General features: G+C 39.6%; 1 protein-coding gene across 6 annotated transcripts in view; it reads left to right on the top strand.

The window, feature by feature from the left end:
- The window catches only part of CNTN5 (contactin 5), an 832,499-nt gene that overhangs the window by 607,092 nt on the left and 199,685 nt on the right, over positions 1–25,722 (top strand). For all 6 annotated transcript variants that reach the window (XM_055129785.1, XM_055129784.1, XM_055129781.1 and 3 more), the window contains 4 exons: positions 600–781; positions 8,847–8,983; positions 10,680–10,809; positions 12,702–12,852. In XM_055129785.1, the coding sequence (XP_054985760.1) occupies positions 600–781; positions 8,847–8,983; positions 10,680–10,809; positions 12,702–12,852 (600 nt within the window). The remainder of the gene's footprint in view (positions 1–599; positions 782–8,846; positions 8,984–10,679; positions 10,810–12,701; positions 12,853–25,722) is intronic.

The raw sequence follows: 25,722 nt of genomic DNA, 5'->3' as shown, positions 1-25,722 counted from the left end.
ATTTTAAGTGAGAAAAAATCTCAGCTGACTACACAAATAAGAACAGACTGCTGAAGAGGGAGACATTTAGGACAGTTCTCAAAGGATTAGTGGGATTTTAACAGATATGATTGGGAACACACAGAGAAATGTGTTTCTAGGTCAGGGGATATGAAGAAAGTAGTGAGAAAGCAAATAGAAAAAATAGATGGAATCTGGAGCCAAAAGTGCATTAAATATAGAGAGCGATAAGTAAATCAGTGGGACAGAACTGAGAAGCTTGAAACAGATTCAAGTATGTGAGAATGAATTATATGACAAAGATAATAATTCAAATATTACAGGAAAGGGAGGAAAATAAAATCTAGTGTTTTAAAATATATAAAATCCTGACTCTGTATTGCCTTCGTGAATATAAAGGAAAAAGAAATCATCTTCCTTGTAATCTAGCTACTTAACAGGCACTCCACGTGAAAATGGAAGATAACCAAGCAATTGTGATCCTTAATTGTGATGATGCTTTATTGCACTGACTATTAGGCACTCAAAGTACCAGATAACAGAATCTGTGTCCCTAATAGAAGAAAATGTATTAATGATGTTTTCTGTCCTTCTTGTAGCCCGGTTCCAACAATCACATGGCTGAAGGTTAGTGGTTATATTCCTAGTAAGGCTCGTCTGCGGAAATCTCAGGCAGTGCTGGAAATACCCAACATTCAACTGGAGGACGCAGGCATATATGAGTGTAGAGCAGAAAATGCACGTGGGAAAAACTCTTTCCGTGGACAGTTGCAAGTTTACAGTAAGTATTCACAGCCAATATGTACATTCTAGTCCTATGAGTCAAGTGTGAAGATAAAAATTAATATTTTCTAAATATTGTTTGTTAATATAGTGAATAAGTAATGATTCATTTGTACTTCTTTTGCATGGTAATGCATCATGTAAAAATTACCTTATGTATATAAATGGTTCAAGGTTAAAACGAATAGGGAATTAGTAAGCATATGTATAGTATAGAGAGTTGATCTTATACAAGTTTTGTTTCCTGGCACAAAAGTCATCCTCTGGTATGTTAAAAAAATCTTGTAACTCTTAACTTATTTTTTTCATTGACCTCAATCAGAAATTACTGAATTGGGAATTGTGCAAAAACAAATCCTGCCAAGCTTTCCTTTTTTAACTAAACTGATTTTAAAAATAAGTTTTTTAAAAAGGAAAATAAAATTCGATTGCCATATAGCCACACCCATTTGTTTACATCGTATCTCGGTGGGCTTTCTCATTCCATACACAAATTAGCTAATTAAGGCAGAAACCAGCTGACTTGCAAAGGTGAAAATATTTGCTAGCATACTCTTTACAAAAACACTTTGCTGACCAGTGGCCTGAACCATTGCAGCTGTCTGACAAATAGACTATACAGCCTAAAGTGTTTTTATCATGTCTGAATAGCAAAGACACATTTAGGTTTATGTAAGAAATGGGGGGAAAAGTCTACTTCAAAAAATACCTACAATATCACCTTTATTTATAAAGATCCCAAATTGTATTTATATTAGGGCCAGAGAGCTAGTAGAGGGGTCAAGGCTCTTGCACAAATTGCATCCACATTTCGTACTCAGTTTTATAACATACATTAAAAATAATGGTTATTCTAATGTCCAAGATGAGAACCCTTAAGCAATCAGAAATAAAGAGAAACATAACAATCAGCAGCGTTTCTCAATGTTGTTTCCTTTCTCTGACCCATCTGTCCTACCAGCCGGCCCCTAGCCTGGCACTCCCCCCCGCCCGACACACACACACACACACACACACACACACACACACACACCCCTCCATTCACCTGATTTTCACTTATGACCTCTTTGGAATATCCTGGAGCCTCTAGGGGACATCTAGAGTAAAGCTGACTTACAACACCAACAGAAGCAAATACATATACTTCTAATATTAGATTTTCCACTTTGTATCTGGCTGATTTGGCAAAGCAACTATGATGCTGTATCTCAAGACAAATTTTCCTGAAAAGCTTAATATCCTTTTCAGAGACTCCTTTTTTTATAAGGTAGTTCACAATGTTTGATTACATTTAATATTCAAACACCAATACCACCACCATTACACCTTTCCACCACCATATTTGGGATGTTTCCATCCCAATTCCAATCCTTGTCCCAAAGCACAACTGAAATAATATATTTTGTATTGTCTATTATGAAAAACCACTGAAAATGCTACAAAAAAGTATCCATAGAGGAAACAGTGTGAAGATTGTTCTGTTTTGGCAGGGGCCATTAAGACATTCTTTAGGATATCACTAACATGTTGCTAAAGGTTGAGTGATGTGAGCTTTTGTATAAATATCTGGAAATATGTATATATGCATATATATATGTTTATATATATATATTTCCCTCTATGACTGGTTGCCTACTATTTGAACCCTATCAAATGTGGTGTAATACTCTTGAAGAATGAATAGGGAGTATCTTATAATGTGTTGTGTGGCCACAAATGCTGCCACACAGTCCAGGAATATTTTCACTTGTGCTTGAGCCTCGGCCTGAGTTTGTGGGGAGCGGCCTTGAGCGTGGAAGCAGTTGGGTTCTGGAGGTTTTCAGCTACCAGTGCTGGGTCCCTTGGGGTGGGGAGGGCTCTCACCCACCCCCTCTGGGGCGCCCCAAGTGAAACAAGCTGGCACAGGGTCAGGTCGCATGGCTATGGCTGGCATCATGTTGCTCCCTCCCAGGAGAAAAAGCTGTGTGATCTGGATGGTGGCTGATGATGAGATTATCTGGTGCTGGCAGGAGGTGGCTTACGGATGTGACCCATGGGTCACAGGAAACGGGGAAATAGGCAAAGGATCTCTGATCCTGGCCTTTTCAGAGACTCTTAAAGAGTGTTCTGAAATCTCAACATCTGGAGTCAACCTGTTTGTCTTTCTTTAACACTAACTCCTTTAGGAATTCAGCACTTGAAACAAATTAACCATGCCATACACATGATATTCCTTCATCCACTGGTTCAGTTATTGTTTATTTAGTACCTGCTACTAAAGGAGAGTTTCAGTAACAAAAAGAGTTTTAGTAACAAAAACTCTCATTTTGTTACTAAAACTGGTTTGGAATAAATGCAAAGCCTAGCAGATACAGGCATGGCCAGAGACTTTTGGTAACAGGATCTATTCATTTGACTGGGATTACTCAGGGAAGCTGTCCAAAGGATTTGTAGTTTAAAGGTTAAGCTGGGAAAACATGCAGGAAGATATAGGTATAGAGTCACTTAAAAGTTTTTCAAATTGAAATGCCGTACTAGCTTGGTTATTTTTGAGCCACAAATGTTACTACTTGTCAAAGAAATCCACAAAGCAAAGTGTTTATTTTCTTATATTGTTAAGCTCTCTCAACTATGGGGGAAAGGTAGCTTCTATACCCTAAATTGGCTATAGTTAACATAAACTACATCTACATCATGTCAGCTGATTCTCTCAGTAGCCACTTGAATTGTTACAAAACCTCTGATTCTGAAAGGCAAGTGTTCAGTCAAGACTTTGCTACTCAAGGGTGAGAAGGAAAGTGCCTGCCATAGAGCTATAGGGACAGACTGGAGGAAGGGGGTAGGGTGACAGGAAGGAAATTGGGGTCCTTGGTGGTGGGAAATGGACACTGTTAGAGGGATGGGTGCTGGATCCCTGTATGACTGAAACCTGATCATAACAGCTTTGTAACTGTTTATCTCACAGGGACTCAATTTAAAAATAAAAATTACAAAATTATGAAAAAAGACCTTGCTAGTTAAAACACACACACACACACACACACACACACACACACACAGAAGGCATGATGTCTGGTTCTCCTACAGTTATTAGGATAAGCCCTAAATATATTTCTCCCGTGAAGAATAACCCATACTTGATAAGAATTCAGTTAAACAGCCTGGGATAGAACTTCTACAGGGCACTACCCCTCCTCACGCACTATACCCCAAGCTTCCTCATTTACACACAGACATATATGTTGCCAGGAAAACATTGAAAAATCACTTTCAGTCAGTTTTGCTGGCAGACCCACTCCAGGGAATCTGCTGCTAAAAATCAGTCTCTGGACTCGCCTGGTGCTCAACGAAGTGTTCCCTTAGGTCAGCCTCATGAGGACACGCCTGCACAGAGCAGCATCGCCTTGAATAGATAATCACTGAGATTTTTTTCCTAGAAAAGGAAACTCAGGACCAAAGAGATAGTCAGTAGGTAAGGCGGTTGCCTTGCATGTGGCCAGCCCAGGTTTGATGCCAAGCACTGAATATGGCCCCCTGAGCACCACCAGGCATGGCCCACACCTTCCACCCAAAAAAAAAAAAGATAAGCTCAATGTAAATGTGTAATATTATAACACAGACACATGGGTCTGAAAAGTAATACTCATGAGAAGAAAAAGTAAACTAGCAAGAATTAAGATGATTTGGGAAGTAATTGAACTTAGGGTAAACTGTAAACATATTCTATTAAATCTGTGTTCTGTTGGGCTGGAGCAATAGCACAGTGGGTAGGGCATTTGCCTTACATGAGACCGACCAGGTTTGATTCCTCTGTCCCTCTCGAAGAGTACGGCAAGCTACCAAGAGTATCCTGCCCTCATGGCAGAACCTGGCAAGCTACTCGTGGCGTATTCGATATGCCAAAAACAGTAACAACAAGTCTCACAATGGAGATGTTACTGGTGCCTGATTGAGCAAGTCCATGAGCAATGGGATGACAGTGATACAGTGATACAGAGAGTGTTCTGTTAATATCATCGTTTTATGGGATTAATCTCTTGATTATTGGTCTTTTCTAATTTTTGATAACTCAAAAGACCTAGTTGTAACTGTACATGAAAAACTCATAGTCATTGTATTTCCAATATAGGTTGAATCTAGCCTATCAAAGCATTTTCAAGTGAAAAGTAAAGAAAGAATAAGAAAATAAAAAGAGAGGAAGAAATAGAAAGGGGAAGAATGCAGAAAAAAGGAAGGAAAGAAGCTAAGTGTTAATCAGTTTTAAAGATAATAAAAAATCATAGTGAAAATTATTGTTGTAGAAACAAATATATATACATCACTATAGTGATGTATATATCAGGTGTTCCACCAACTAGTACTTTTTCACCCTGTAGCAAAGGTCACTGTCACTGAGTAATTTGTATTTAATATTTAGACTAAAAATAGTTAAATATTTTGACTAAAACTGTTTAACTAAAAATATTTTTAATATTTAGAATAAATATTTTTAACCACAATTCTTTAAAAATATCACATTGGATTTAACTTAGTGTCCCATAAGGATCAGTTTTATTTTTCTATTTTTTGGCTTTGGGTTACACCTGGCAGAACTCAGGGGTCAATCCTGGCTCTGCACTCAGGACTTACTCCTGGTGGTACTCCGGGGACCATGTGGGATGTGGGCATGGAACCAAGGTCGGATGTGTGCCAGGCAAGGGTGCTCCATGCTGTACCCAGGAATAGTTTTCTTTTCAGTGCAATATAGGTTTCCTTATGTTTATGAAATCTCTCACCAGCATCTGTGCAGTTATTAATGATTTCTGATGATTGCAATTTGATTATAAAATTTATAAAACTAAAAAGTCATTTTATGTTTTTAGTGCTGAGCATGGTGTTCAGTGAATAGTTTTTATTACATAACTAGATGCTATTCCGAAGATTAATGATGAGGTGTACACACTGTTCCTCAAATGTAAAGCATCCACAAAAGTCAAGAGACTAAAGATCTGATGAAGGGAACAAGTTGCTGCCAAGAGCTCCTGTTTTAGACACTGCTTTGCTACTAGGTGCTTAGTGTACGCTAACAACAATGGCCTCTAGGAATTAGTATCTATGCTTGACAGATGGGGAAATGCACATATTTTAAGGAGTTTATTACTCAGGTCCCATTATAGTATGCAGTGGAACCAGAGTCCATATTCAAACTAACAAGGACACCAAAACTACACCTCCAAGTATGGGGGACTAGATGGGGGAGGTACTATAGTAAAATACTGGGTATCTGAGCAAGATATGAAATGGGGATGGGGCAGGGGCTGGAGAGATAGTGCAGAGATTAAAGTGCTTGTTTTGCATGCAACTACTCTATTTCAATCCCTGAGCCCCACCGTGAGTGAACCCTGAACACTGTGGGGTGCTCAAAACCAAAAAAAGAAAAAAGAAGAAGAAATGAATGGGGATGGGACTGGGAATAGTAAGTTCCTGTTTACTCTATTTCATTAATGTTAGAGAAACTTTAACACTAATGAAAAGCATTCATTAGATGCATTCCTAATTAATGCATTCAAAGTCTTATTATTAAGATCTCATTCTCTATTCTTCCTTAAAAAATTATGTTTATCCACTTATAAAGCTGTTAGATTTGAAAGTTCAGTCAAAATTTATCACAGAACACATTTAAATGTAGATTTTCTGATTAATAATTTCATGAAAAAAATTCAATCCTATTTCTTTAAATAAATTCTCTCTAAATTTTGTTGTTACAAAATATACAAATGTATATACATGGACAACAGTAAAAAAGTGAAAGCAATGGATTAAGAAGGCTGGCAACCAATATTTATTATACTCCATCGTCATTATAACCTATTGGAAAATGAACTGTCACTGTCATCTCATTTCTCATCAATTTGCTTGAGCGGCCGCCAGTAACATCTCCATTGTGAGGCTTGTTGTTACTCTTTCTGGCATATTGAATATGCCACAGGTAGCTTGCCAGGCTCTGCCCTACAGACAAGACACTCTCTGTAGTTTCCCAGGCTCTCCGAGAGAGGCGGAGGAATCGAACCCCAGGTCAGCCTCATGCAAGGTAAACGCCCTATCCCCTGTGCTATCGCTCCAGTCCGGAAAATGAACTACCACCTAACACTTAGAGATGAAACTCATTAAAGTTATGTAACAGTCCTGGTTAGTCAAGGACTGAGATCTGAATCTATGTTCTCTGTCCCCAACTTTATAACTTTTCCAGTATATTATTTTACCTCTTCATGACCATATATTAGAATCGTGATATTGAGCATAATATTAGATATTACTTATGAGATAAAGTGTTGACTTCTGAACATGTTAGTCTATAGAAGCAATAAAAGGTAATGAACATTTATCAATAATATGCAGAATGTTAATAACCAGAGGTAATAAGCAAGTTTCTTTATGCACATCTGCTTAGAGTTTTTAAAACCTAACCTGGAGAGTAATCTGGGACTCAGACATGTTATATAAGTAGCTGGGAACGTGCATCGCATCTGGCGAGTGTCATCACTCCTGGGTTTTTAGCGGCAGATGTCTCTCCTAGTGCGTGCACCCTAAAATAGGCGGTCTGACAAGTTAAAATAAGCTATGAGCTACTTTTCAGAGTCTGTGGGCAGTACAGTAGAGCATTTTTATCTATAGAATTGTTTAAGGAATTTTAATTATATTTTAATTGCACTTCTCTCTCATCTACTGGATTTTGAGTGGACAGAAAGTGGACATTGTGATCTATTTGTCTCCATATTCTGAGTACTAAGCTTTGTATAAATTATACTTCCGGTAAATACCAGCCAAAGATTTCATTTTAATTTTATTAATTAAAGCTCATTTTTATTTTATTAATCACTTGTTGGTTCATATGAAAAATTCATTTTGGAATCAGGACTCTATGCCATGTGGTAGGTTAGTCAAAAATGTTTGAAGGAGGGGCTGGAGTGATAGCACAGCGGGTAGGGCGCTTGCCTAGCACACGGCCGACCCGGGTTCAATTCCCAGCATCCCATATGGTCCTCTGAGCACCGCCAGGGATAATTCCTGAGTGCAGAGCCAGGAGTAACCCCTGTGCAGAGCCAGGTGTGACCCAAAAAGCAAAATAAAAAAAATGTTTGAAGAAGTATTTTTTTATTCTAGTGTTTTCTCTTCCAAGTTATATTCTCTTAATTTAATATTCTCTAAGTTTAGTAACTTTTGAGATCTCCTTTTAATTTTAATTTCTCTATGCTGCACACTATTTACATATCTCACTCTGTAAAAGTAATCTTTCTGTTGCAATTGTAAATGCTTTCAATGTGTGTGTTCAATATATGTGAATAATTTATATATATACGAAAAATATAAAAAATTACATGGATAACTGAATTTAAATATTTTTCTCATCTATAGAGATAGTACAGCAGGTAGGGAACTTGCCTTGCATAAAGCCGGCCTGGTTTAGATCCCGGCACCCCATATGGTCCCCCAAGTCTGCCATGAGTGATTCCTGGTTGCAGAACCAGGAGAGACCCTGAATGCTACTGGGTGTGTTGCTCCCCCAAAGTTATTTTGTTCTCAGGTCAGAGTTGTACAACTGGCAGAGCCTATGTCTGACCAGGTCTGGCCCTGGAACAACACATGGTCCCCTGAGCTGTGCTAGGAGGAATCCCTGAGCATAGCTCCAGGAAGAAGTTCTGAGCACAGCTGGCTGTGCCCCCAAACAAGTGTTCCTCAAAGCTGTTCAGGTGCCCTTTGGGAGTAGTAACAGTGATTCGGAAGGTACAGCCCGGCTTCGCAGTGTCCACTCAGTCAGTGATTCAGAGGGTGCAGCCCGACTTTCCAGTGTCCACTCCTGCTGCCTCCAAATCAGGAGAACTTCACTTAGTTAGTACTTCCCTTAACCAGTACTTCACTTAGTACTTCACTTAATTCCTAGTTCCACTGTTCTCTCTTCTTTCAGACATCTGTAGGAGTTGGTAGGTGATGAATTGAAGTCCAAAGGTTTTGATGTGATGAGTGTTTGTGTCTTCCTATGAACTCAGAATTTGGTGATGTGTTTGAGAATGTGACCCCCTGCTTCCATGCTTGCATCCTTGCAGCGTACCCTCACTGGGTGGAGAAGCTGAACGACACCCAGCTGGACAGCGGGAGCCCCCTGCGCTGGGAGTGTAAGGCCACTGGCAAGCCGCGGCCCACCTACCGCTGGTTGCGGAATGGAGCGCCCCTGACACCGCAGGTACCTCCCCCGCTGTGGCTCCAGCCTCTCTCAGGGGGCTCGAAAACTGTTTCTTACTTTGCCTCGAATACACGTGGTGAGAAGTACTACAGATGAGTGCCACTTGGAACATCAGTTGCCACATTACTTTTCTGAGTATTACATTGGTTCTTTAGCCTTTCTCAACCTTCTACATACACAGGAAATATCAGTGATTGTGCTTGACTCCCTGGCTGTCTAGCTGAGTGTTAACCCATTGCTGCCACTTTGCAGGGGGCTCCCGGGGAGAAATGACTTGCCCAAGATCACCTATCCCCTGGAAGATGAATTAGCAATAGAACTCTCACTCACAGCTGTGCTCGACAGGGTTTCTCCCGTGATTCTGCTACCCACAGTCTTCCATGTCTTGTGTGTGTGTGTGTGTTTGTGTGTGTGTCTGTAAATCGACTACACATTTTTAAAACAAAAATGTTTTTGCTTTGCAAAAAACCATTGTTTCAGTTTGCAAAATGGTTTGGTTTGCAAAAATCTCACTAACTACTCAGTTTCAGAAGGATGCAAGATGATATAATGATTGGAACTAACTCTGTCCCAGAGAGAGTTTTGCAGAAGGAGGGAAGAGTTGGGGAAGTCTGGAAACATGAAGTTCCAAATCGGGTCTGTTGGGACTCCATGGTCTCCAAGGGGTTGCTTGTCTGCTACTTGTCTCTGAGAGCTCCGGCTGCTCCTCTGTCCAGTGAAAACTAGGATCACATCATTCCCGTTGTCCTGCCCATCATGGCTCTCCCCTGCTCTCTCAGTCTAAAATAGGGCCAATGCAGACTGCATATACATAGAAGACTGCCAGGAGAGCATCTAAAGAGCAGCTAAAAGAAAATGCTGAGGGAGGGCTAGGGATACTGAGACCCAAAACAAACCTGAGAAGGGTGCTCTGCTGGTATTTCCCTCTCCTGGGCAGCCCCACCCACACCCCCTGCCTGCTCAGGGAACGGGTGTGTTTTGAAAATGCTGTCAAACTGCTTGGCATCTCTGTTGATAGGTAATCAAAGCACTTGCACAAAATACTGAAAGGATCATTTGCTCAGAATTAGGAACATGACACCTGGGTGTTTAACAACATTTGAAATTTAAAATTTGCATTTGAAACGTGCTCCCCATCTCCATTTCCGCTCACCTCAGCCTGCACACGCATCTCCCGACTGGGCCAGCACTGCCTGGACGGCGCATACTTTGGATGCTGATAATCCAGAGCCCTGCCACAGGGCAGCTTTAGTGCATTCATTTATTGAGTTGGTCTGCTGGGAAGTGAGAGGAGAGGCAAGTTCCTAGTAAGATATACATTCTAAAGGGGTTCTTACTGACCTGGACCTTTGTCACCTCGACCCGTCTGCCAGTGACTGCAGTTCTTTCCACCCTGCGAGAACCAAGAACCGTACTTCTCTTTTCTAAGATGAGTTCACCCCAGCTGCTGAGTGTACATCTCACACACAGCTCATATACCAATTTAAAGGAATATAGCTCAAAAATAAGGATACACTCCTCAGGAAAATGCAGTTACTTCTTTCAGACTGAGAAATAGTTCTAATTTATAGGAAATGTTCTAATAAAAAATGAGCATAAAGTTATAAACAATGTTTAACTGTATTCATTGGAGGCTTTTATTTTCTTGATCTAATTTGTTCACTTCCTGTATCTAATTTTTTGTATTCCATTATAGAGTAGGGTTGAGATGGTTAATGGAATATTGATGATCCACAATGTGAATCAATCAGATGCTGGCATGTATCAGTGTTTGGCTGAAAATAAATATGGAGCCATTTATGCCAGTGCTGAGCTGAGGATTCTAGGTAAGCAATTTCTAATAAATAAGTAGGGAAAAGGTTGTTTCGACTTTTCATGCTCTAATTCTTCCTATACTTAAGGTTTATGATGTAAAAATTGTAAGATCCGATTATATGACTAAAAAGGAAATAAAATGTCCTGCTGATATACTTTTTAAGCTTCAGGGGCAAAATTTTATTGTGTACCGTTTGTCCCATTACTTTTTTTCTTCATAAGATTTTTCTATAGCTTTAGTTTTATGTTTTAGAGGTTTACGCAGAATGTCTTTTCCACAGTATTGTTTTTAAAGCATGTAAGGAATGCAGGATGAATCTCCTGACAGTCAGGATCAGAATGTCACTTTGAGCAGTTTCTCCCCACTGGCAGAGCAACCTTAAGCATTCTCCCAAGAGGAGACTCAGGTGGCCCTTTGAGGCAGGATTCTTCAGCAGAGCCCCAAGACCCTCCTACTAGAGCACTGGGACCACCACCCTGCCCTAGACAGGAAGGCCAGGGTGGTCGGGTGCTGCTCTCCAGGTAGGAAGGGCACTGGCCACTAAGGCTGCTTCCCTTGTCAGGTCCAGAAGATTAAACCCACCCGGACAGACTGCTCAGAGAGAGTATGCCTTGGCCCCTGGATGCAGGCTACTTTCTCCACCCTGGCCATTGCTACATTTCGCCTCTGAGTATTTGTAATACAAAGAAAGATGCTTCCGTGATCTCAACCCAGGGGGCCCCAGGTATTCTCAGGGGCCTAAGTATGCTGCCTTCTCCCCCACCTACATTCTCAAAGCATGATATTAATTCTAGCTGTTAATTCAGGAATCCAGGAGCTTATCCTTTACCTTATCAGCTAGATACAAACCATCACAAATCAATTTATTAAATGAAAAACTTCTACATGTTTCAAAAGTCCACCCAAATCTCCTCCATCCTAACCAAGGAAATAGGTATGTACTCCATCAGCTTGCATGCCAGTCTTTTAGATTGAAGTGTACTTTTTAAAAACACTATCAAATATTTCAGTAAGTTCTGCTCTTAGTAGATAATCAGAAGTGTTATATTCCCCTCCATGGTCCCTTAGTTTTTCTCTCAACTTTTAGCCCAGCTCTGCTGCATATACATAATATTATTTAATGAACCATGTATCTCAGTGATACACAAAGGACAAGGAATACTTATAAAATTGTCAGATGTTATTAGTAAATATCTCAAGATACAGTAGTCTTTCAGTCCTTTTTTTAGGTTTATAAGACTCTTGAAAAATTAATTGTACAATAATTATAATAGTAATGAATCAAAATACCTACTGAATAATTACAATCAATTAAAAATTATTGAAATTTAAATAATCCCATTTCTTTAAAATGAATTTTTTTTTATGTCTCAATGGTAGAACCCAGCTTCATATGAGTTCGGCTCTGGGTTTAATACCCAACACCTCAAAAAAAGTTTTTTTCTATAAAACTAGGTTCAGCTTTTTAAAATTAAAGTCATATGTGTATCAAATTAAGAATCATAGATAAGAAAGGGATGACACAGGATATCATTCCACACATCACCTCAAATTTTCTTAAGGAAGTCTAAAGTTTCTCTGCTTGGTTCTTATACCTCTTGTCTAAGTTGCTCATCAATGTTTCCAAATCATAATTTAAGCATATAAATTTTTGAGATGTTTTATCTGTGGATGTACATTATATGCCATATTCACCTGCCAGCAGAAAGAACAGTTGTTCATGCACATATATGGTGGTCGCTTAAAATTAAGTTTTGTAGTAGTGCCTTTGTATAGATATAATAGAATTTTATCCACCACCACCCCCCCCCCCGCACGCACACACACAAATTGTTACAAAATCTTGTGTCATCCATTAGACCTGTCATTACTTCTGGTATAACTAACATTTTTTTAAAATAGCTTCAGTTCCCTCTTTTGCACTGAATCAACTGAAGAGAACAATCATTGTTACCAAAGGCCAAGAAGTGCTCATAGAGTGCAAACCCCAAGGCGCTCCTAAACCAACCATCTCTTGGAAGAAAGGAGACAAAGCAGTCAGAGAGAATAAAAGGTAAGAAATCTGTTTCACAGTTCAAACTAGTAACATTAGGCTGTTTCAAAGTTACAGATGATACAAAGAATATTGACATTTCATAGTTAACTGTGAGATATATTTTGTGAACTGATGAAATATGCTTTTTGTCTATATAATGATAAAAAAAAAAAGATCCAGAATTCATTTCAGTAGGATGAGACATCTTTCTTATCCTTGTTCTTTCAGCTCCAGTTGGGAATTTCACCAGATTATGAAGAAAGCAAAATTTTCATTAAGCTAGTTAGTTTTGTTTTCATCTGTGATGAATTTTAAGGGCTGCATTTTCATTTCCATGTTAAGACAACAGGCATATTCTGGATATTTAAAATAATCTCTTTGTGAGAGAATACTTCCAAATGATCTTTGCGCGTGTGCTTGCCTTCTTGTTTTCAATCATGTTGATGCAAAAGAGTTTAGGATCACTTTTATTGTCACAAGCTAATTAGCGTGTACAGAGGATTATGTAATGTGTAAAGATGTGTCTTGGCAAGGAAAGCCAAAGGATATGACAGCAGTACAAATGGGGAGAAGTGATGAAAGAACTAAATAATCACATGATAGTCTCGGTATACCTGGTTCAAAATATACCATGCCCTACCCATCATTCAGTACCATGTTGGGATTGCAAGTGTGATTCTGCTTCAACATTATATCTTCATTTTGTTAAAATAATAGTGCATATTGTTTCATAATCACCTTGAAGGAATAAGAATTAATGCTGCTCTTGGTATTTGTCTAGTTGTAAGTGATCATATTGTTAAAACGATTTAAAGTCACACTAGGGGTCCATTTAAGTAGTTCTTTAAATAATTTTAGATGACATATTTGAAAATTTTCTTCAAGTTTACTCCTCATTCATGTCTAAGAAGCACTTATTTAAATGGCCTGTTTTGACTGAAATAATTTGTGAAATTAATGGGTTCAGTTCCGGCCTAAGAATACAGAGTTCCTTGAAAGGGTGGTCAGCTGGATCAACACAGAAGTGCAGGGTTATGTTTGGAAAGAATTTCTTTTCCTTTGTAAGAGCCCTGTGGGGGCATGAGCAGGGTCACACACAAGGTCAGTCGGTGTTCTGTTCGGTGTTTGTGTGGTTGGTGGCATATGTCTGAAGTCTGATTGGGTTGGATTATGGCTTGTATAAGCATGAAACAAAAAAATAGCATAAATCTCATTAATTTAAACCAAAAGAATAATTGTAAAGGGGCTGGAGGGATAGGACAAGGAGTAGGGCACTTGCCTTGCACTAAGCCAACCCAGGTTCGATTCCCAGCATCCCATAAGGTCCCCTGAACACTGCCAGGAGTAATTCTTGAGTGCAGAACCAGGAGTAACCCCTGTGCATTTCTGGGTATGACCCAAAAAAGCCAAAAAAAAAAAGAAGAAGAATTTTAAACAGGATCAACATATTACTGGCATTTTTCTGAGAGTATTGAGGTTTTTTATAATAAACTGAAAATATACTTGTCATATCAAAATATACTTGTCATATCAGTACAGTTCATTCCATTTGATGGAATTAGATCACTCACCACCATTGTTTGTAACTTTAAAAATTAAGCAGCATGTATTTATTAAATTAAAAATAGTAAGAGATGATTAGAATTGTTTACCACTATAACAACTCTGTAATAGATATTTTATCTTCTAAAACTTGCAAACAGGGACAGGAGCCGTAGTATTGCAGTTAGAGCTCTTGCCTTGCACATAGCCAACCCAGATGTAATTCCCAGCACCCATATGCTCCCCCGAGGCCAGCCAGGAGTGATCCTGAGCACAGAGCCAGGAGTAAGCCCTGAGCACTGCCACGTGTACCCCCCCACCCGAATAGAATTGCAAATAATCTGATGTTTTTTCCCTTGTTTTTCTTCCTTCTCACTCCTAACCCTGTAGTATTAGACAAATATACTGACATCAAACTGAGTCACTGTTAAAGTACTACTCAGAAAGGAAGCAGAAACTTGGAGTTTTGTGTTTATATTTATTCAAGTAAAAGAATGAATGGTCTGTGTTTACATTTGTTTACATTCTCTTTTGTCTACTCTGGTTTATATGCTTAGGTCTGTATGCAGATTTATTCCAAATTAAAGACAGAACAACAAGTGGCAGTTTCCCATATGACAAAGAAAGACTAGTATTCTATTCAGGAAAATTAGTTCACTACTCATAAAAGAAACATTTAAATGTGAGACCTTTCTTATAAAGCATAAAATTGATGTATGACAATGGAATAAAATATAATCAAGGATTTTAATCCAGAAAAAAATGTGTTCAAATCTGTAGCACTGTAGCACTGTCATGCTGTTGTTCACCGGTTTGCTCAAGCGAGCACCAGTAACATCTCCATTGTGAGACTTGTTACTGCTTTTGGCATATCGAATATGCCATGGGGAGATTGCCAGGCTCTGCCATATGGAGAGGATGCTCTCCATAGCTTGTTGGGCTCTCTGAGAGGGACGGAGGAATCGAACCCGGGTCAGCCGTGTGCAAGACAAATGCCCTACCCGCTGTACTAATCATCAAAAATATTTTTTAAAAGCACTCAAAATATTGAATTAGCATCTAGAATTCACTGCAGTTGGCTCTAAACTTCAAAAGCAGTATTATAATAACTTTAAGTTAATTGGCAGTCATTTGTTTCAAAATCGGTGTCAACTCATTGGCTTACCTTTTTCAGCCTGTTGATGAAATCATCTAGGTTTGGACCGGTCTTATTTTATTTTCATGTTCATCGATTTCTCCAAAGAAATATATCAAATAATTGTTTGAAGGTTTAAAATTCAATAAGGACCAATTAGAATATAATATGACTTTGAAAACTTGGGAAAAATCTGATTAACAAAAAGTTGCCCACTTACGTTTTATAAAACATGATAATCATGTGTCCCCAGATGTGATCTGTGGAGTATATAAGAAACAGGCCAGGAGAGAGAGAGAGAGAGACAGAGACAGAGACAGAGACAGAGACAGAGACAGAGAGTGCAAAGGGCTAAAATCAGACAGCATGTGGGAGGCCCAGGTTCAGACCCAGACATCAGTATTCCTTCGAGCACAGCACTGAGTGTGGCCCCAAAATTAGAAAAGAAAAAGAAAAAAGAATGAGGTTTTTTGTGCTTGTTTGTTATTTACATCACAGAATTAGTGGTGTATATCCTTGAATGATCAATATAAATGACTGCTCAAACAGTCACTCATATCATTATTAAGGATAATGATGACTGCTTATAAATTCATAACATTTATAGTTTACAAAGCACTTTTTGAGCTGTATTTTTTTAATTTCTTGTATTGAATCACTGTAAATTACTAAGTTACAGAGTTATTCCTGATTGAGTTTTAGGCATACAATGTCCAACACTAATCCCTTCACCAAGTGTCCACTTCCCTCCACCAGTGTCCCAAACTTGTCTCTGGCGCCCCAGTCAGCCTCCGTGATGGGTCCTTTTTCTTTTGTCCATCCCCCCTATTTGAGGCACCGTAGTTTTCACAGTACTGTCACTGATGGCTCTCATTCATGTCATTTGCCCTCCTTTCTGTACCAGCGCTGATCCTGAGTGACCACTTCTCTCTGTCATTGTCCTAGTGGTCTTTCCCTGACCTGTCCCCAACCCCACCCCCTGGCAAGCTCCCTACTGAAGACCAGCCCTCTTGCTCTGTATTTCTGTTGTCTTTGGACCTTAGTTATTCCCCTACTATATTTCTTTATGTCACACTTTTAACAATATAAGTAAAAGTATAATCTAGCACATAATAAAGTAGGACTTGTTTTTCTGCTTAGACTGGACCATGAGGCTTTTAAAGTTACTTATTTTCTAATTTGTAACATTAGAATACAAAAGAGTGGACTCTCAGGGGATGAGAATCAAGGACAGTGGCTGGTGTATAGTGGTCATCATGCTCCATGACCAGTGGCTGGTATCTGTGGCCACTGCCACCTGCGGGAGGATTTCCGGCCTCTTGGCTCTGGTGCTGATGCTGCCACATCCGCCTTCCAAGCGCTGCATTTTACTGCAACCCACTTTTTGCTTGTAATGAAGGAAGACGATATCTGAGATGTAGATTGTTATTTGGGATTAAAGGAGTCTTTTTGATTCCCTGTGCAATATATCTGCTATCCATTCAGCTTGGTCCCTAAGTTGCATTCTTTGTCCCCATGAACCGCACACCTCATCTTGTCATATGTTCCCAGCCTGGCCATTCTCCCCAGCTTGCCTACTCCCACTGCCATGCTCTAGGGCAGTTTTTATTCTAGCCAGCTGGGTTTTCACTTGTTCCATAATTGGCATTCTTGGCCATGCACAAGTCTGTGAGTATAGACATGGAACTAGTAGAACCCTTTTGGGTTCTTCCTTATTTTGATAGGTGTCCCCAAGTTCTGCCCATCACCTTTAACAATCAGTCAGCACATTATCTATTTAGGTTCCTTTATAAATCTTTCTTCTGTTTTATACTAAAACCAGTAAGCTCCCAGAGTACGAAAATATAAACTTTTCCATGAGAGTTTCATTCTCTAGTATACTTTCCTTCAGAAATTTCAGCTCATCAAATTCATATTGGGTTTTCACTTCAGCTCATTATTTCCATCACTTGGCCATTAACTTTTGTTAAAATATAATCACCCAGAAGCACTCCAGCAGTGCACAAATATTAAGCCTTCATTATTACATGTTCAATTTCCTGCACATTTTGTGGAAAAACTTGGTTAAAATGAAGCATACAACGTTTTTTGGTAAAGGCAGAGTTTATTTTGTCTTGGTTCCATGTGCCACATGCACTGCTATTGAAGTCCTTGAAATATGCCACATAGGATTAAAAATTAGTCACAGTTATTGAAATTTCAAACTAATTTGATTACCAGTTTTTGTTTCTAGGTAGAGGTGGATACCAGTTGCAGAGATAATTGACAATAATTCAGATGGGTGCTAAGAATTCCTGCATCCCCCAAATTAAAAATTATCCTATGGAGGGGTAATATTGTAGCATAATTTTTCTTTTATGGGACCATCATCTACACAAAGACTTATTCAAAATCCCTTGTAATATTCCCTTGCTCACCAAAGCAGCAAAGTTTCTACTTCTTCATTTAACACACACAGAAAATTGCAGTTGAAGTGCCCATTAGTTGGCTTCTGTGGGGAATTCCTGTTGTGTTTATTAGGCAACAATGATCAGACTCACACTCTGACTCACAGACGTATGGAAAAATATATTTATACCACAAGCCCTAAAGGACATTGTTACTAAGGGAAAACAGGGTCTTCTTCCTTTCCTCGGGAAGAAATGGAATTCATGGTTATAATTAGGGTCTTGTTCCTGCCCCTGGTTTCCACCTACATGCTGTGTTTGCTAATGAACAAGCTGGTTTGTTGTTTCCTCTGTGACAATGTCTTTTACATATTAAGAACATAAAACAATGTAGACCCTAGGTATCTGGGTCTATTTCATATCTAAGAAATTGTGTAATGAGGGAAAATAAGCCTGCATATATCAAGAGTGTATCTGTTGACTTCCTTCATTAATTAAAATCTGTGTCATCAAAAGAAAATGAAACGATCCAATGGCGTTGTGTTTGAAAAGGAGGGATGGTTAATAGCTGCCTTTGTCAGATGTAGGAGCCCTGGGTGCTGCCGATGCCCACCACATTCCATGTGGTTGTTCCCTAGAGCTGAGGGCTGAGACCCAGATGCCTCAGTTCAGGGGCTGGTTCAGACGCTGGCTCCTGGTTTCATGAAACTGGCCAGGATCTACCTGCGAACTTGCTCACCTTCCTTTTACAGCCCTGGTAGAAGTGAAAGGCGGGAGGGAGGGCAAATAAGCAGCACTTTAAAAATTGATGAGAATAGATGAGCAAATCATTGATTTCTGAGAAAAAAAGGGACTCAGGTGAGAAATATCCTGCTCAAAATTAGAAAAAGTTTTCTTTATTTTGAGTGACATACTGATGAATTAATGAAATACTATGGGAAAAATCAGATGGAATTACCATTCTTCTGGACTGGGATCAACGCCATCCCATTTTAGAGCTACATTGTTTAGAGGGCTTTTCTATATTTATAGACTTAGTATTTCTCAGGTAATGAGGACACCCCCAAATTCAAATGTATTGAGTGACGCTGTGTTGGCATCACAGTAAGCAGTGAAATGGGAATGGGAAAACAAGCAAACAAAAAATCCCTCCTCAAGGTTTTACTGTTGCCATTTCAAATAGTGTGATTAGATAATGTAATGAGTGATCACAAATCTTTTTTTTAAGTTTCTTTTACTTGAATCACTGTGAGATAAACCCTTACAAAGCTGTTCATGATTAGGTTTCAGTCACACAGTTCCAACACCCATGCCTCCACCACTGTACATTTCCCAGCTCCAGGTCCCTGGTTTCCCGCCCATCGACCCCACCCCCAGCCTCCCTCTATGGCAAGCATTTATCCTCTCTCTCCCTTTCCCTCTGTCTCTCCCTTTCACTCTCCCTCTCTCTCTTTTTCTCTTTTTCTCACCCTCTCTTCCCCTCTCTCCTTACCCCTCTCTCCCCCTCTCCCCCTCTCTCTTCCTCTCTTTGTCCCTCTCCCTCTCTCTTTTCTCTCTCTCTCTTCTCTCTCTGTCTCTCCCCCCACCCCGCCGTTGAGCACTGTGGTTTGCAATTCTGGAACTAAAAGGTTATCAGGTATATCCCTTCACCTCCCTTTATCACTCAGTGCTTGTTCAGCATGTCCGCATGTCTTTGGATGAATGATCACCATCAGTGTCCAGAGGCATGCATACCTCACACTATTTGTACCCAACATTTTCTAGTGTAGGGTCTTAGGTGAGTTCAAGGTTCCTTTCTCGAGGTTTTCATATTCTCTTTTCCTTACCCCACCATGCTGTCTCTTGTTTATACATTTTTTTAATTTGTTAACTCTACAAAACAGCCCTTGTTGGGGAGATTATGCTGCGGAAGTCAGTTACTTTAGGCTGTAAATGACAATGAAACAATTCTGACTTGGTGGCGCTCTGAACACCACCCGTTCGTGGCTTTACATCTCTAGCTAATTACAAGTTTAGCAAACAGTTCATAAATTCTACTTCTAAGTATGGTCCATTTACCCCAGCTACTATAAATCGCTGCCCAAGTTGCCTGGTTATGCTCTTTGTTTAGGCAAAACTTGAACAAGTCATTAATGGCTTAAAGACTTTTCTTTTTCAAAAGCCCCCTAGACTACAACTTTCAGTTTAATTTGTCCTTAATACAAACAGGATCTAAAGTACTTGGGTACTCAAGCATCTAAGGATGCACTGCTGACTGAGCCTACTACCTCCCCAAGTGGCTCTTTAATGGGTATAAAATGGTGAAGAGAGAAGAGTCTGAGGGTTTTTAGAAAAAAAAAATTTACAGGGCCAGGGCTTTGGCACTGAGTGGTAGTTCACATGCTTTTTGTGTGCAGGGTTTAAATTCCGTCTCTCACCCCCCAAGACCTTCTCACTTTTCTTTATTCAAATAAGAATTCTGAAGAGATAAGACAGGAAGAAAAAAATGATAGGAAAATCTATGATGAACATTATGTTCTTAGTTGTATTTGCACATTTTGGACAACCAATTTATGTTTGTTTCTCTTTTTCCTATTGTAAATGATAACTCCATTTCTCTAGCCCTAATTCCACACAATCTAGATGTTCTATTGCATTTATTATGGTTAAAAAAGAAGCCTGTGCAACATATATTGAATGTGACACATAGGCCAGTTCCCAAGAAGACGAGAGAGTGTGCTCCATCACCACGGAGCTATCTGCAATGGGCAGCCAGACTCACAGAGATAGGTGTGGCATGGGGTCACTGTCACTGTCACTGTCATCCCGTTGCTCATCAATTTGCTCGAGCAGACACCAGTATCGTCTCTCATTGGAGACTATTTGTTACTGTTTTTTGGCATATCAAATGCGTCACGGGTAGCTTGCCAGGCTCTGCTGTACGGGCTCGATACTCTCCCTAACTTGTCAGGCTCTCCGAGAGGGGCGGAGGAATTGAACACGGGTTGGCCGAGTGCAAGGCAAATGCCCTACTGCTGTGCTATCACTCCAGCCCATTGCTACGGCAATTAGCAACAAGGTACTTATTATTTGGGCATTATTTATAGGATACTTAAGAGTGATAAAAATAACTATCCTATCTTGAAAGCCATTTTACATATGCATCACTTTTTTTCAATACTCAAAATAAAGTCATATTTACAGAGAATGAAATCATTCCTGCTTTAAATTAAGATACTCTTCAGAGAGTAAGTTTAAGTCAAAACTAGAGTCCATTCTCTTTGGATCCAAAACTAGTTTTTGAGTGGTCCCATCATATAAAGAACTTTGAAAGTCAAGAAAAGCAGAAAATCAAATCTGGATGAGAGAGAAAGAAAAACTTCTGGGATGAATGACTGTAAAATGGAATAAGATTTTGACATAGAGAGGCAAAATGTGTTTTAAAAAGAGAGTTCAAAACTTGTGAAAGCATGACAATGAGCTTGGGAGACTTATGAATATCATTTCTCCAGGGTATAGTTTGGGCTAGAGCAATAGCACAGCAGGTAGGACGTTTGCCTTGCACACAGCCGACTCGGGTTCAATTCCTCCACCCCTCTCAGAGGGCCCAGCAAGCTATCTAGAGTATCTCGCCTGCATGGCAGAGCCTGGCAAGCTACCCATGGCATATTCAATATGCCAAAAACAGTGACAAGTTTTACACTGGAGACGTTACTGGTGCCCACTCAAGTAAATCGATGAGCAATGGGATGACACTGACAGTGACAGAATATAGATTATGTATAGAAATGTGAAATAAATGAATGGTTTGAGTTGCTGAGGACAAATTGAGAATGTTGGGAGATAGATTAAATTCATGCTTAGTCTAGTAGCAAAAGGTTATATTTAAAAGATCTAATGCACACCTATCTCATGATATCTCACTTTTATTATATGACTTTTAAAATATAGTTAAGTCTACTAAGTCAGGAGCATAAAGTATGAACTAAATATTATACCAGTTTTCCCAAAAAGGGGGAAAATAAGAAATCAATATAAAAAATATAAATAAATGGCGTTCATATGTAGTGATTTTATCAACACGTAGGGAAAAAGGTCAGGAAATGCTAAATAGAGACCTGAGCTTCCCTGGGGCTGAAGTTATAGCCAGAAGCTTGTTTTACTCCAAGGCTTTTGTGAGAAAAATGTGTCTGAGTGAATGTTGCTCCCTGTTTCTGGAGAAGGGGAGGAAGAGAAAGCCCAGTGCTCACCCCTCTGTGCCGGGCTCACAGACCTGAAGATAGAAATCCGGCTACTGAAAAAGATAGATGGGAAATGGCATGTTTCATGTTCTAGATGATGATGGAAATCTGAATCTCTCACTGACATTTTATTATTATAGATAAACAACCCTTAGATACTTTGGAGGGGGGAAGGGACGGGGAGAGGCAGGAGAAGCTCAGCATAAAAATTCAAGGCTCAGACACTTGACACAGCTCTAAAGATCATGAACATGATGAAAGAAATGTAAAAGGGAGGAAGGTGGAAACACTAACAGATTCTGCTCACAAATCCACAAATCGGGACTGTAGTAGAGCACTGAGTAGTGAGTGGACACCAGCAGAGCGAAAAACTTACACATAAATGAACAAAGCAAAATTTCCCAAAGTTCTTCAAAAAGAATTGTTTGGTTATCAATTGATAGGTTATTAAGAATTGATTTAAGAATGTATAGGTTATTAATATATTAATAGTTACCACTCTCTCACACACACAAACACACCTCCAAGCCTACATGCTTTCACTGGAAAGTTCTGTCAGAAAAATCTAACCGTTTTACTCTTAAATGACTTTTTCATACCTTAAAGAAGAAAAAAATTATCTCTCTGACAAGGCTAGTATGATTAAAACACAAACTAACCACTTTTGTTGTTGTTGTTGTTGTTGTTGTGTTGTTGTTGATTTCTCTTTATTTCAGTCATATAGAGTTCGGGATCTTTGATTAGCTCCTCCCCTCCCTCCCTCCTCCATCTTCCAAATTCAAGGGTTAAATAATTTTTAAAAATATTTTAAAAGTTGTAACGAAATAACATCAAAGGAAATGATAAAAGGGGTGGAGAAGAGTCAGGAATCATGAGGGGAACAGAGAAGAGAGGCAAACTAACCACTTTTGAGTAAAGATGCAAAAATCCTAAATAATACTCACAAATATAAAAACAATTGAATCTTTTAAAGATACTTTATAAGCAAGGTGAGTTTCACCTAAGCAATCAAATTGGTCTGAGGGCTGGAGAGATAGTATAATGGCTGAGGTACTTGCCTTACATGCAACTGATTCAGGTCCAAAATAATAAAAGAAACAAAATTGGTTTTACATGGGAAATCAGTCACCACCTTTAAGACTGAACAAGAAAAATTGTAAAACTACCTCAATACCAACAAAAATAAATAGGACAAAATGCAACACATAAAATATTTCTTAAAACATCTTAACATCAAAGAACTTTCTCCAAATCTAACAGTATAGAAATAAACCAGCAAACTTAAAATTGAGAAATGTTAGAAGAATTTCTGCTGAAATTGGAAAGTAGGCAAGAAAAAAAGCCATTTTATTTTACTTTATAGTTTTAGTGGGGTTTTTTTTAACTTTATTCTTTTTAGCAGGGGATTGTGATACCCCTGGCAGCGCTCAGGGTTGACTCTTGCATCTGTGTCAGGGATCTGGGGATGAACCGTGATGCTGGGAATTGAATCAGTGCTGGCCAAGGTGCCAGACCCTATGCTGGCTCCCAGCTTTTTAATAAAGGGCCTCGTGGGCAAAGGAATGAGAATGGGGAAGTTAAAATAAAACCTTTTCTATCTGTAAAATATTTTATTGCATATATGGAAAATGTATTTAAATAGTGTGAAGAGCTACATAGATTTCTAAAAACAAAGCAAAACATTTGTTTTTCTATGCACCAGAATAACATGGTGAATAAAGAAGCTATTTTTGAATAAAGCGGCCTTAGGAGTGGTCAGAGAGAGAGGAGGATGTTGGCTCTCTTGTCTGTGCTTAGGGAGAATGTACAGTTGAATCTATTTGCGAATGGTATCTTTCCCCAAGGTACACTGCAGCCATGGCCGACATTCTGGGCTGTTCACTTACTCCCCGTTTACTTATGCCAGAGGAACCACTTACGTGCCAACTCAGAGGCTTTTGGAAAGAAATCCCTTCTTTAGATTCCATACAAACAGTCACGGAAAGTGGTTGGAGTTTCAAATATTTCCATAACAATTCAGAGACTTTGTGTTTCTGGCTAGTAGTGCGTGCGCACGCATGTGTGTGTGTGTGTGTGTGTGTGTGTGTGTGTGTGTAGTAATAGAGTAAGGGAAGACAGCATGAGAATGAACATAAATATGATTATGGAATTGTTTATGCTTTTCTATAAAAACATGTTGAACGCTTATGGTTTATAGTTTAGTTTTCTAGAACACTGATTCCTGTGTTAGAATGGATCTATATAACCAGATTTTACATATACAAATGTTATAGCATATCTTAAGATGTTTGTTAAATGTTTTCAATGTTTAAAATTGGCCTTCCATTCTTGGTAGTTACTGATAAGTAGATAAAACTTAAAAAATACTTTATTATTTGTAAACTGTGTGTCTGACTTCTATTTTTAAAATTTTATTCATTATCCTTCAACATAACCACAACTGAAAACAAAACCTAAAAGAATGAGCATCACCACCATTTACCAGCATGATTTAAGCAATAACTGTAATAGACAACAGGTTTACCACAGACCAGGAATGTCTGAAAGCAGTACTTCCCTTAGTGCATTTAAGCCCACAACATTGCCATTTGACCACTGTCACCCGCTTTGTAAGGGGTCAGCGTACCCCTCATCCTACAGAGGCCACCCCTGCTGGTGCTGAACACTGTCTCCTCTGAACCCCAGGCTGAGACAGGCCCAGGGGTAGGCCTCAGGTGCAGGTTATCTGGGGTGGCCACTGGCCATGCCCATGGCTGTGTGTTCTCAGCAGCCGGGAAACAGACTCCTACTGTTGATCTTTGAATCTCACCTTTTATTTTATTTTTTTGTTTTTTGTTTTGTTTTGTTCTTTAGTGAATCACCATGAGATACAATTACAAAGCTTTCATATTTTAGATTTAGCCATACAATGATTGAACACCATTCCTCCACCAGTGCACATTTTCCACCACTAGTGTTCCCAGTATCCACCCCCCATACACACCCCGCCATCCCAGTCCTCACCCTGCCTCTGTGGCAAACAATTTCACCCATACTCTCTCTCTACTTTTGGGTATTATATTTTGCTTGAATTTTCCCTCACCATTCAGGTCTGCTAGACACTAGACAATTTATTTCCCATCGCTCGTTTGGCATATCATAAGAGGTCGTGCAGCCACTATTGTGGCCGCGCACTTCTGGAATTCTAAGATTGTAAATGTAAATCTCTGTAGGGAGCTAAACCATTTTGGGATTCAACTGGGAGTTTCTGGGCCCGGGCTGTTGGTGTGCCAAGGTGGTGCCCAGAGACAGCTTGTGGGCGTGCATCAGGAGCAGATGGGGAGCTGGGGAAGAGACCGTCCAGCTCTGTTGCCACCATGAGGCTTGGAGACTTCATTCTGGTACCCCCATACCTGTGCCTTGCTTGTGGAAGCTCTTGGTCGCCAGAATTCCATCAGGAGTAGGCAGGGAGACAGGGAGACTGCACCTGCTCCATCTGGGGTGCCCTGGTGAAATCAGCTCAGTGTGGAGCCTGGACAAATCTCTGGTGCTGTGGTACCCTCCAGAACTCGCTGCTGCTGTGTCTCTGGGCCCAGGCTGCTGGTGCACCAAGATCGAATCTCAC

Source organism: Sorex araneus, chromosome 3 (assembly GCF_027595985.1).
Source record: "Sorex araneus isolate mSorAra2 chromosome 3, mSorAra2.pri, whole genome shotgun sequence".
NCBI classification, from domain to species: domain Eukaryota; kingdom Metazoa; phylum Chordata; class Mammalia; order Eulipotyphla; family Soricidae; genus Sorex; species Sorex araneus.
Note: the sequence above shows the minus strand (reverse complement) of the source record. Positions and strands in the feature narration are given on the sequence as shown.